At 37.6% G+C, this 14,290-nt stretch overlaps 1 protein-coding gene across 1 annotated transcript in view; it reads right to left on the bottom strand.

Moving 5' to 3' along the window:
* Positions 1-314: 314 nt before the first annotated feature.
* The window catches only part of Jakmip2 (janus kinase and microtubule interacting protein 2), a 157,207-nt gene continuing 143,231 nt past the window's right edge, over positions 315-14,290 (bottom strand). Inside the window, exons 20-21 of the mRNA XM_027927886.2 lie at positions 13,570-13,635; positions 315-861 (exon numbers count right to left, since the gene is read on the bottom strand). Coding sequence (XP_027783687.1) covers positions 682-861; positions 13,570-13,635 — 246 coding nt within the window. The 3' untranslated portion in view covers positions 315-681. The remainder of the gene's footprint in view (positions 862-13,569; positions 13,636-14,290) is intronic.

Below are 14,290 nucleotides of genomic sequence, written 5' to 3'. Positions count from 1 at the left end.
TCATAATATGAATGAGATCAGTCTGTTGTTGGTGAAGGAGTGCAGATGTGAGAGAAGAATAAAGAAGCATCAAATCCACATTTACATCTTATGTTACATTCACCGGAGTCCTTTGACTTGGTTGCCAGTTTAGGTAGGGTCACTGTGATCCACTTCTCATCTGTCATCTGTCAATGCATTCCACCAGCTTCACCTTTTGCAGAAAATCAAAATGGAGAGTGCTTTTCTTCCCTTCACACTGCAGATGTCTCTGTTCCTGAGTTTAAAACAATCATAAAGACAGAAAAGCAAATCCCTGTAGTAAGAAACCAGACTTTTCAAATGAAACATTTTATTGTAAATAGCTCCTCATAGGTATTCCTCGTGCTTCATTCCCCACCCACCCTTATTTTTTTGTTGTTGTTGGTTTTGTTTTGATTTTTTAAAATTGTGTTTATTTTGAGGACTGGTATTTCCACGGGGTGTGGTGTTACATTAAAATGACCCCCCCTGCACAGCAGGGGTTGAATGTTTCATTGTAACTTTGGTTCCATGCCCAAGACACATCTTTGCTTGATCTGCTGAAACTGGTTTCACTGCTGATTTTTTTCTTTACACAATATATGTTTATAGTTCTTTTCTTCTGGTTTGACATATACATGTTTCATTAAATGCAGCATATATTGTAGATTTTCAACAGGGTCATGTAGGAACTGTCAAGTAAGAAACCTTGAATAATGGCTTTAAAGTACAAGTTGCAGTCTTGGCTACAGGGTACTTCTTAGCTTTTGATCTCCTTCGCACTGGTGTAAACAATTTTGCCATCTTTGAAGGTTTAGAAGCATTTGCCTTTCTGGGGTCTGTTCCTTGTTTTCGGTTATTCTGTAAAACAAAGGAAAAATTCTTTAATCATTGTTTTTGTTAATGGCTGAATAAGAAAGAAAAAAAAAACCAAAGTCTAGCACAAGTCAAGTTTGTTTTAATTCCCAGCATCCCCACCCATCCCACCAAAAAAAAAGTAAATGTGTAAATGTGTTTTTATAAAGATAAAAATATTTTCTTTACTATCTCTTTGGGCTAAATGCCTTTGTGCAAGTTAGATGACATCTCTAAGCTTAGTTACTTTAATTTTAAATGAGAAAATAAAAGTCTTTATTTCAAAGTTTGTTGCAAAATAATGTATGTAATTAATGGTTCTTGTCTCATAGTAAGTGGCCTGAAATATTAGCTATTATCTTTATTGCCTTGTCCTCTGGAGTCTTCCAGGGCGGTATCTTAAAACTCAATTGTATCATCATGGCCCTGACATTAATTTAAGGTTATTTTAGAAGCAGTTCTCTATATGCCCTTCAGCCACTAGCTTTTATGTCATGCTTTCTCCCAATAATTATAGCCATTGACAGGTAGTCTCCACCCTAAGGACTATTTGGAAGACTACCTTGGAATTCTGCCACAGGGTTTTCCCGGGTGGCCCCCAGATGTCTCTGAAAAGGTGTTTTTCTGGAGCTACACCAATCAAGACTTTTACCCTGTTCCTCCTTAGGTCCATGCCTCTGGGTTTTCCCTTGGATAGAATATCACCTAATGCTTCTCCTCCAATAAAAGCAGGAAATGGCAGAGGATGTGCGATCATGTGCTTGACCAAGGTCAAGTTATATAAGCCTGCTAGACCTCAATTTCTTCATCTATAAAATGAAGATACTAATCAGTAGAAAGATTTTATTATTGTCCCTGAAATGTTGATCAAGATCCTAAGTGGGGGAAAAGAAGGCACTTAGTACCCAAAGGACACTTTCAGGATACCATATATTAGCAAATTTAAGATTCAGAGAAATTCCTGCTGGTAGGACAAGTCAGAAATATTTGGGATTTTTATTTGTAGAGCCACTCTGCTCCCAAGACTGGGTTAGATTGGGATAAAAGAGTTGAAGTTACAGAGAAGGAATCCTGGAAAGAAGTGCAGTGGCTGGGGATAGCCACCCTGAGGGAGGGGGCATAAGGTGTTAAAAGGCATGATGAGACTTGGGCTGGGTGCAAGAAGAGACTCGCTTTCTTTGGCTCAAACACAGAATTGTTTCTCTTGAGCCAAGACCTGGAGAGAGACGACAGGGCAAAGATGGAGGAAATAGTGTAGTTATCTTCTAGTCCATTCTTCAACTAAAGACTGCCTCCCCAGCTGGGAGCTGTGGGATGTACCAAAAATAATATGGGAGCCAAATGGCAGTGGAATAGTGGGACTACTGCAGGGGCATGCCTCCTTCTGAAGAACTCACACATCTCTCAGGATGACCAGTCTTTCTTGCCTCTCAGAGGAAAGACATCAAGACCTGGTTAACATGGTCAGTGAATTGGTCCAGGGGCAGGATGCCTTTCCCTTTCCTTCCCTGGAAAAGGGTAGAACTTTGAAGTGGAGCCATGCCTCTTAGAGCAAACCAGGAACCTACTCTCCACAGGGCACCCAACTCATAACTTAGGTAGGATAAGGGAGAAAATGAGGCCAAACAAAGGCTGAGACTGAATTTTTAAACTGGGGAAGACTTTTGACTGAAAGGGCAGGGAACCACCTTGGAATTTAATTAAAGAAAGAGAGAGGGAAATAGGAAAGAACCTAAGAAAACAGACTGAGTTCATATTTGCACACTACTGTAATGACAGCCTTAAACAACTAATTGCAAATATAATAATCTCTTATTCCCTGGTTAAAAAAAAAAGATAACTGATCTAAACATTCATATAAAAGACCTTTAAGGGATATATGTTTGTTTGTGTATCTGTATACATAAAAACTATACAACACAAAAGGCTTTTACTTGCAAATTTTCAATTTATATTTCAATAGAGATCATACCCTATTTTGTGTCAAAGCTTGTAAAGGTAATTTCTGCTTTTTACAATTGAGGTAAATAAAACCTATCATTTGAGCAAACACATATTGTTTTTAAAAACCAATGAACATATAAGAATTCTCCCATAATGTTACATTTCTGTAAATTGACATTGACAGGTAGTCTCCACCCTAAGGACTATTTGGAAGACTGTGAAAGGAACTATTAAATTTATAGTAAAGTCAGATTTGAATAAATCTGAACTTCTGAATAGCTGCAGTTATCCAGTTCACAATAGGGGTCATAGGGATTCTTTCACCCAGGTTGCTTAATTGTGCTGAGCTGTACTTTCCTTCTCTGTGAAACAGCAATTGCAGCTATGATTTCTGAAACTTTACAACAGGACACCAGACTCTAAGTCAATGACTACTGCATGTCACTCTGATTTGGGACTCTAGTATGTGTAAAGGCTCTATCGTCAAATCAGCTACACACATTGCAAAACCTAAGAGCCATCGTCACATTTTTCACTCCTTCAACACTCATATCCAATTTATCATATTGTACAGTGTTTTCAGTAAATGGAAACTGCTTTCACTATCTACATTTAAAGATGAGGAAATTGACACTAAGGATTGTTAAGTAATTGGCCAGTGAGAATCTTGTTGGGAAAAGCAAATAATAATGTTGAATGGAGCCTAATTGAAGCCAGGGGATGGAGGCAACCCTGATTGTCCATCGAGATGGGAAGGACAAATGGATGGTGGTTGATGTTGGTGTGGGAAATGTGGTCTAGGTAGATGGAACGCACATTTTAAAAGGCATGAGATAAAGCAGCGTGGTGGCACATGCCTGAAATCCCAGTGGCTTGGGAGGCTGATGCAGGAGGATGGCGAGTTCAAAGTCAGCCTCAGCAATTTAGCGAGGCCCTAAGCAACTCAAGATCCTGCCTGTAAATAAAATATAAAAATGAACTGGAATGTGGCTCAGTGGTTAAGCACCCCTAGGTTCAATTCCCAGTGCCCCCCCACCCCCCAGCAAAAAAAGGCATTAAAATTGTAAAATTTTACATTGTAAAATGTAAAATTAGATTTGGGTTTGAAAACCTCACCCTCACTGCTGTGTGGGGAGTATCAATAGAGAAGCAGTGAGGGGCTGGGGATGTGGCTCAAGCAGTAGCGCGCTTGCCTGGCATGCGTGCGGACCGGGTTCGATCCTCAGCACCACATACAAACAAAGATGTTGTGCCCGCCGAAAACTAAAAAAAAATAAATATTAAAATTCTCTCTCTCTCTCTCTTTCTTAAAAAAAAAAAAAATAGAGAGAAGCAGTGAGCCCAGTTAGGCTATTCCAGCTGTGGCAGAGGGGGAGAATGCATCTAGTTGTGAATTCTTTGCTTTGTCAAGATAGAGTGTTTGGTATGTCTTAAAAACTTGGCCATTGTATAGAAAAATAGTGATGCTATTACTTGCTAAATCTGGCAGGGTGTGTGTGTGTGTGTGTGTGTGTGTGTGTGTGCTAGGTTTTGAGCCCAGGCCCTTGCGCATGCTAATAACTTGCTGCATCACTGAACTATATACCCCACAGCTGCTAATTTTTTTTTTTTATATCAGGAAATTAATGTTGGGAAGAACTATGGTTTGAATGTTCATGCTCTCCCCAAATCCATGTTGAAACTTAATCCCTAAGCAACAGGGCCTTTAGGAGATGGATGCTCTCATGGATAGTAGTAGTGCCTTGTGAACAGGCTGGAGGAAGCTAGCCAGGCACTTTTGGTCCTCCTGTCCCCTCCACCATGTGAACACTGCCACAGGGTGCCACTCTGGAAGCTCGGAGTGGGCCCTCAGCAGACCTTGAACTTACCAATGCTTCCATCTTGGACTGCCCAGCTTCCAGAACTGGGAGAAACAAATTTGTATTATTTATTAATTTCCTAAACTCAGGATTTTGTTATTGTGGCACAAACAGAGCAAGACAGTAAAGTGTAATCTATTTTGCAGGGTTGTTATGAATATTAAATAAAGTAGTGGATATTAAATTAATTTAAAACTATAAACCAAGATATCTTCTTCTTTTTCATAATATCATTACTACTATTTTTAAAAGCATTTAGTGATTATTGACTATGTGCTAGGCACTGTCAAAGTGTTTGTGATACAAGGGTAAAAAACATTTATATACAATGAGGGAGAGAGACATTAAAAACTATATATCCATATTTTCAAATTTATATATGTACATACACACATACATACATATATGTACACATACATATGTGTATATGTGAATCCATCCAAATTGTATGTAAAACTTGGCCAGAACAGCCATCGAGAGTGACATCTCTGAGCTGAGATCAGCAGAATGAGTGAGCAAGGTTTACTGGGTGAAGTAGGGGAAAGTATTTGTGCACTAGACAGTTTGAGCAACTTCTGCTGGAGGCAGGAGGGAGTGTAGCTCATCAAAGAAAAACAGAGCAACAGGAAGCCTGAGAAACTGTCTGTAGTAAGACCACTGCTGCACATATTAAGGAACCAGCATTTGATTCTAACACTGGGGCTTTCCCCAGATGAGTGTAAAATTAGATTTGGGTTTGAAAACCTCACTCTCACTGCTGTGTGAGGAGTATCAATAGAGAAGCAGTGAGCCCAGTTAGGCTATATTCCAGCTATGGCAGAGAGGGAGAATGCATCTAGTTGTATATTCTTTGTTTATGAATTCTTTAAGTCAGTCTCCCAATGATATATAAAGAACAAGTTCATGATGCTATTTTGTTATTACAGTACTACACTATTGATGGCTCTGTTCTCACATGTCACAAATCTGCTTTCAAATTCATTTACTCAGGTATTTACTCAATCATCCATCTTCTATTCTGTCAACTTCAATTTTATGCACCACTTATAGTATATATCAGGCATGTTGTAGCTAATGAAATTACAAAAGCAAATATAGCATAAGTCCTTCTCTATGTCTATTGAGTCCAATTTCTGAGACAGACGTGGAAATAATTTTAGTATGGCCAGATGAAAGCCAATGGATATATTTACATAACGAGAGGAATGATTAACTGGCATATGGTGATTCATCTTATAAATTTTACTAATGTAAAAAACAATAAGAAACAAAATTCTTCTATTTTAAACAACAAATAAAGTAGAAATTCCATATGATCGTTTGTTTTCCTCAGGCCACGTGTAAATTTTGGTGCAAGGGGATTGAAAAATATAAATGTTTAAAAAAAGTGACATTTGCATATTTTAAGGTGATTTGTAACCATTTAACTGTAGTGCAGCTATTTTTATAATATAGCATTTAAAGTTTTTTTAACATCAGAAGACTAAGATAGTTATAAGTGTTTTTTATGTGTCAAACTAAGAATATTAATCTGATAAATTCAATAATTTGTTGTTGACACTGAAGAAGTGTCATTAGAAATGAACTAGGTCAGGGTGTGTAGCTAAGACGACACTATCGCCTGTTGTCTGGTCAGGTGTTGTCCTATTCACTAATCCATTCCTGTTCATAAGAGTGGGTTCTCTCTCCATTGGTTTACTGCAACCTGGGTATGACTAACCCAGGGACAGCTATCTTTCTACTCCTCTCATTTTTATCTTCCTTTTTCTCCCAGTGTAACTGTCCAACATGGAAAAGTTAGTGATTGCTATGTCTTGAGTGTGTCCCCCCAAAAATCACGTATTGGAAAATCAACAATGAGGTTGCATTACTTCTCAATGCAATAGTGTTGGGATGTGGGCCTATGAGAGGTGTGAGGCCATGAAGGTGGAGTGAATGGATTAGACATTAGAACTCTGGATTTCTTAGCTTTCCAATTTGGGAACTTTCACTTGAGGACTTGTAGGACTTTCTGACCTTCGACCTTGGACTGAGATTCATACCGCTGGCTTTCTTGGTTCTCTGGCCTTCTGACTTGTGTTGAGCCACACAAATGGCTTCTCTAGTTCACCAGCTGGCAGATGACCCATCATGGGAGTTAGCTTCCATAGCTATATGAGTCAACTCCCTTAATAGAGCCCACTTATCCTACTCTATTCTATTCATTTTTTTTTTTTTTGTTTCTGGTAGAATATGACTGATACAATGGTACACTAGCTCTTTGGAATAAAAAGAATGCTTGGACAGATGATACCTCTGGAATGACCTGTTTAAAGTAAAAATTTTCATATAATCCAGACATCTGAGTTATTCAGTTCTCAGGCACTAAGAGCAGTGCAGGTGCCCTCTGGGGATATTTTAGTAGCTTCCATATTATCACTGAAAACAATGGCTTAGATAATTGCTAAAAGAAAAGAAGTATTGGTCACTTCATTTTAAGGAAGGAATAAATTTATACATAAGTTAGTCTTGGGTTTCTGAGCAGAGGATAAATAATTTATTTATTAATTTGTTATTTATTAATATTCATTAAAACCATTTTATGGTTATTTTCAGTATACTTGTATGACCTGCTAACAATGCAAGCACTTTTCTTCTTTACTTCTTCCTATCTCTTTCTTGCCTGCTTTGGAGACATAAGTAGCATTAATCAGATTAATCAGTTTTCAGTTATAAAGTCATACTATCTTACATTAATTAAATCCAGATTATTTACCAAAAAAGAGGTGATAAAAAGCAATTTTGTATTTGGATTTAGGCAGTAAACTACCTGGAAATACTAGAAATTATTATTTCCAATGTTTATATTTGAAAATTCAATAAATTTGATAGCTAGCTTTCTAACGATAATAGCTGAGAGTTGTTGATTTTTTAACTTTGTCAGGCAATGTGATAAGTGTTTTATATGCATAACCTCATTCAGTTCTCTCAACATCATGCTACAGACAACATAATAACTTTATGGAAGAGAAAACCTAATGATAAATTGCTTACCATCACATAGCTGATCAATGGCAGAACTCAAACATATTGACTTCAAAGCTCTATACTCTACACTACTGACCCATTTTCTTGCATATATATTTAAACAGATCAGATCCATTATCACATTCATTAACTTTATTATAATAATTATATTACTTGTCATCATAACATCATTTAACAGTTACTGAGTTTTAATTATGTGCTATGGAAGAAAACAAATCAAATTTTGCACATTGTTTAAGGAATTACACAGAACAGAAAAGAGATATAGAGATAAGCACATCAGAATTTCAAAAGCCAACAGCTAAGTTGTACTAAGGAAACAGTAGACAATGCTTCTGACTGCTGACACATGTGAACATAAATGCCCTCTCCTTTGGAAGTTGAAATTAGACTCTGGAGTGAGTTATCTGGATACAAGTTCTAGTTCTGCCAGTTGCTGCTCTATGGTCTTGGGAAAGTTACATGCAACTGTAAAATGGGAATAAAAGCAATACTCACCAAGAATTAAATGCATCTAATGCTCAGAACATCTCCTAGCACATGACAGCATAGCCATTATTGATATCAATATTGAAACTTTGTGGTTTTGTAGCTAGTACTCATCCACTCCTACAGAACCTTGCCCCTTTTTCTATTTAGGTATTATCTTTCACTTTAAGACTCAGACTTCCTCTTTGTGTACTGCAAGACTCTCACCCTTCTCACCAGACAAAGGACAGTTGTCAGTCTAAAAAGACAATCTTTTGGAAGAAGAAATAAAGCCAGAGAGGTGGCTATAAGAGGACATCCTTCACTCTCCTTGTATCAGGCCATGCTATAAAGCCCTCTTCCTTGTTTGCTTCACAAGCAGATAACAGAATTGATTCTTATGGAGGGAGAAAGGGCCTCTCTTCCATTTTTCAACTTGTTAGAAAAGAATGTTAAATGACCTGGGTTCTAGGAAGGATCTTTATATAGTAATAACTTCTTAGGATAATCAAAGCTGACATGCACCATGGTAAATGGATTTAGAATAGCAGCTAGAATTTCTTCCTTTTTAACCATGTATTAAGATTTATGGCTTCCATACCTGGCTGGACAGCAGAATCACCTGTTACACTGGTTAAATGCAAATCAATCCTTGCTTCCCACTTTTTACCCTCTTTCTCAACTCCATTTTTAGTGACCTGATTCATTGAGTCTGCAGTAGGGCTTTGGAATCTGTTATTTTTAAGCATTGGAAATCACTGGCTAGGATTACTCATGCATGTATTCATGAGTTATGGACTTGGTAATGGCAAGTCCCATTTTTTCTTCCAAAATTGACATTGAAATGTAATTTATTTAAAAACAAGATCTAATGTCACTTAATAGTCTATTTCATTGAAGTCCCATGAAGAGGACTAGAAAAGGGTTAAAAAAATAGTAGTCATGGGCTGGGGTTATGGCTCAGTGATAAAGTATTCACCTAGCATATGTGAGGCTCTGGGTTTGATCCTCAGCACCACATAAAGATAAATAAAGGTACTGTGTCATTCTACAACTAATATATATATATATAAAAATATATATATATAATACATATATATACATATATAATATATACATACATATATACATATATATGTATATATGTAGTCATTATTGGATTGTTAAATTCTCAAAATCAGCATTTTTGTTCTTTCTTTCTCTCTCTCTCTCCTTTTTTTTTTTTTTTTTGCAGGAGTTGGGGGTGGTATTGGAGACTAGAGACTGAACCCAGGGGTGCTTCTTAACCATTGAGCCACACTCTCAGCCTTTAAAAAAAAATTGAGACAGGGTCTCGCTGAGTTGCCTAGAGCCTCACTTAGTTTCTGAGGCTGGGTTTGAACTTGCCATCCTCCTGTCTCAGCCTCCTGAGTTGCTGAGATTACTGGTGTGTATCACCATGCCTGGCAGAATTTGCAGTTTCAAGCTGGAAGAAATACTAAAACCACAGTCCTATATCTTCACCCTATATATACAGAAGCAACTCTTTCCATTTAATGGGAGATTGCTATGAGAACACCATGATCTAAAGGCACTGTGACTTCTCAAAGTAATATAGATAACTGGAAAAAATTCTTAATTCCCACTAACAACCCTTAATTCCCACTTCATAACCCTTCTATGTCTTTAATAGTCACTAAAATGGATTGGATATGTTTCTCATTTTTTGGCTAAACAAACCAAGGGCATTTGTTCTTAAAAAACCCAGCAGAATAACTATTTGCAGCACTGTTCTTATCAGATAGCACTTAAAACCACATTTTGAGAATTAAAAGGAATCTTACCTTTAAGAGGCACCTTGACATCAAGGCCATAGAATAAAGGCAAGAGAGAAGAACAAGAATAGAAACAGAAACTGCAGAAGAAAAAGAAGACGATTATGTAAATCTGAATTTCTGTAGAGCCATTTAGGTAGTACAAAACCTAAGCATTTCCACATTGCTCAGGTCTTCCCATTTCTCATGTGCACAAGTACCTTTTTGTTTCAAAAATTCACACCTTTCATTTATCTATTGGCAAAGCAATGCCAGAGTTTAATGCTGATTCATATAATTTAGAATTGCATGAGGTCTTCTAGATATTTGATCTAAGCCTCCAATTTTATAGATGTGTAAAACAAGTATAATAAATCAATAGTTCAATTTCACACGAGTTTGTGCCACAGTGAAGGCTAGAACCTAGATATCCCGAGTCCTACAGTATCTTTATCTTCTACGTATGGGAGAATATTTCAAAAACATAAAATATGATCAGAATATACATGTAACGACACATTAAACTATCATTGTCTGGTTGATGGGATAGGTTTAGAATCAAGGTGCAGCAGAGAGAATATTAATATGTAGGGTAAACATATGATCAATTATACACAGTGAAATACTTCTAAGAGGGAAATGGGCTGTTATTAGTAATTACATTGGGGCAATAGGGAATTCCTGGTATGTGTGGGTTTATACACCTCCTGTTGGTATGAAATATGCTCCTGCATCAATGGGCATGTCAGATAATGAATGTGTGATGTTCCCATTATTGTGCCTCTCGTATAGACCATTTCTTAATGGACTCACGATTACTAAATAAAGTCTGACTTATCTCTCTTTACTGAGGACTTTCACTAGAAAAGCAAATAATTGGATGAACAAACACAGACTGTGTGACACTGGAGTACAACTAACTGTAGGCTAATTATAAAAGGTCATAGGTTAGGTGAGTTTTAAAACATTTTGATTTCCTTGGTAATGTACTTATTACTGAGTCCAAAAGTCTTTTGCTCAATTATCCCATACTGGAAATATCCTGTTGGTTCCAGCATATTTGATTAAGGGTCAGATATGGGCTTTTCATAGTGTACATACTATTTACATATTCCCTTTACTCTTGTTGCTTATAAGGTTCTTGATTCACTGTGGCTAAATTGTATAATCAAGTTATAAATATGGTGCTCATGGTCATGTATTAGTGACTATTCCATAATTTTGAAAAGCAGAAATTTTATCCATAAAAAAAAATTCTGGAAGATACACCCACAGCAGGGAAAGCTAGAGATGGAGAGAAAACAGCAGGCTTCCCACAATTACTATGAGAAGGTCTGACATCAGAGCTACTTCTTTGGTCATAAGCAGATGTCTGCACTTAATCTGTGATGAAATTCTTGGTCCCTGCAGTATGGTGGACAGATCATGGCACTTGGAGTCAGTCACACACCCTGACTTCTAGTCTTGATTTCCCATAGATTAGTTACATAATCTTGGGCAAGTTATTAATCTCTTTGATCCATTGTTTTATTATCTATATAAAAAGGGACCAGAACATCTGCTGTGTCTGTCTCATAATTATGAGGATCATATGAGATGACGACTTTGGAAATGCTTTGGACTATGCTTTGGACATAGTTGAGGTAATTTTGTAAGGTGTGCTGCTATCACCTGATTTATACGAACTGTGTGCATGGCAATGGGCCTCAAAGAAGGGATTCCATGTACTCTCAGTAGGTGATCAAAAAGTCCAAGGGAAAGAATGGAGAGTATCTCTGACATAAATGCTGTTTAGCCTTTTGGAGAGTGTGTGAGAGTGAGGCCAACTGAATAGAAGGTTCAATATAAATCTCATCTTTCATTCATCTCTCTAATCAGAAACAACTGGGATGTTTTTGAAGTGGCTTAGCTTACCATCTCATGTGCAGTATGTGGCTTTGATAACTACAGTCCTTATTTTCTGTTAGGAAGTTAATGAATGTTTAGGAAGTTCATAAATAAAGTAAAATGTATTGAGCAAAAGGGTTGGGAACATTTTCACATTATGTTCTTACAATGAACAAAATCTTAATTCATTTTTTCCCCAAATTTGCATAGGGTTTATTTAGAGAGGGGCTAAGGTGGTGACATTGATAAATATAGTTCCCTCCCCACTTTTCTAAACCTCAGCTAAATGGGGACTGAATGGCATCATCAAGTTTTGGGGGCAGAACTGCCTTAACATCAAATTTCTCCTTGAGCCATACCCAGCAAGTTTATTAATGAGCAAAGCATGGCCAAGGGCTGGCCACTTGAAAGTGTATGAATGGACAATGTTAGATGTGTCTCTGACCCCAGGGAAGCTGGGAGTAACACTGCCTTCTGTAGGTCTTACTACCAGTCACTGGGAGATTAGAGATGGTTCTTGGTTTACCTCTGCCTTTGCAGAACTATACAGACCACTTCTGAACGGGAAATTTGAATTTAAAATTTTATGTGTACTTTAGGAGTAGAAATTTCTTTTTAATTATACTTCTAAATCTGACATAATTTTCTTAGTATTTCCTAATTTTCACATGTGACCTTGTTACTCATGGGACCCATGAGAAGTGAGTAGAAATGTTGGCATTCCTATTTTCTAGGAATGGCTTAGACATAAGGAGTGTGGTCATTCACTCAAGGTCAAAAGAGCTCCTGAAGTAGCTCCTATTTAAGAATCTGGTGCTTGGTGGCCTGACCACTGCAATCCACTCCTTCCCCATGACCTCACTAAATAAGGATAGCTATAAAAGCAATTTGAGATTAATCAAATCTTGACAATTATCTCAGGAATGGCTGATGGTTTGCTGTTTTACTCTTATGTGTCCATGGAACAGGCTGAAAAATAGCCATATGCTTTTTAAATACAGGGTTTTAGGTAGCCACTTCCATTCAGTAAGACTGGGATGCTAGAGAAAACCTCGGGGCTGTCCTTTTTGTATTTCTCCGGGGGACTCTCCTGGTATTTTGGGGAGGACAGGTTTGACTATGCAAGACTGTTAAACTCACAGCATCCCTTCCTGAGCCTCAGCCTTCCTCCCAACACACAATCATTTCCAAGTGATCTCTTTCAGAATCCCTATGTTTTGCTCCCCCCAAACATTGATTGACTTGGAAGAAACATTTTCTTTTTCAGATCTCAGAGAAAGTGATAAGAGGCATAGTTATCATGTGTCAGCCTAAGATTCTGAACTCACGGTTGAAGTAAAACTATAGCACAAGGATAAAAGGGCTTTTAATGAATAATAATGGGAAAGATTTTTTTAAGGTGCTAAAAATATTTTCAAAAGAAAGAGTGGAGTAACGAAATTCAGAAGAAAGTTTTGGAAAGGAAATGAAAACAAGAAACAAAAACAGAAAACACAGAAAAGAATAACAACCAACACACAATGCGAAAATGTCAAGGGTGGGTGACTGGTGCCCCAGCCTCTGCTGGAACCCTGGGCCTAACTGCAGGTGAGTCCTACATTTTCTGTACCTGCACCTACCTATGCCAGGTCCACAGTAACTGAGAAGAGAGAGAGAGAGGACACGGGGAGCAAAATCAATACTACTCTCTCATTAAATAAATAAAGGATAAAACAGATATTGAACTTGACGCATACCTTTTCTTCTAAGTCCTTTATCTGTCTTTTCTGAATGTCTGTTTTATCTTCTAAGTCACGGATTCTCTGAAGAAAGGAAAAAATTAAAAGGAAAACATTTGTAGGTGTTAAGTCATACAGAAAAAAAATGTTAACCAAACCAAAATTCAAACCATTCTGATCAAAACATTTACATTTGTATTGTAGCTAGAAACATCACAGAGTTTTTTTTTTTTTTTTTTGTATGTGTGTGTGTGTGTGTGTGTGTGTACGTACAAGATTGTTTCCACCAGGCTTATGGTGAAAAATTGTCATTGGTTATATTAAAAATATTTCTCAACTGTTATGGTTTGGGTCTCAGTTGCTTACCAGAGGCCAGTGCACCAAAGGTGTGGTCCTCAGTGGCAGTGTTGGGAGGTGGTGGGACATCTATTTAGGAGGTGGGGACTAGTGTAAGGAAAGTCACTGGGGGCATGTCCTACAAGGCAGTTGCCACTGGGGGTGTGCCCTTACAGGAGATTTTGGGACTCTAGCCCCTTTCTCTTTGTTTGCTTTCAGGCTGCCAGGAAGTGAGCAGATTTGTTCCACCACAGACTCCCCACTGTGATGCACAGACTCACAGTGCATCCAAAAGAAACCAGAGCCAACCATTGAACTGAAGCCTCTGAAACATGAGCCAAAATAAACCTTTTCCTTTAAGTTGATTTTCTCAAGTATTTTGTCACAGTGACTGGAAGCTGAC

The sequence above is a fragment of the Marmota flaviventris genome, chromosome 5 (genome assembly GCF_047511675.1).
Source record: "Marmota flaviventris isolate mMarFla1 chromosome 5, mMarFla1.hap1, whole genome shotgun sequence".
Classification (NCBI taxonomy): Eukaryota; Metazoa; Chordata; class Mammalia; order Rodentia; family Sciuridae; genus Marmota; species Marmota flaviventris.
Note: the sequence above shows the minus strand (reverse complement) of the source record. Positions and strands in the feature narration are given on the sequence as shown.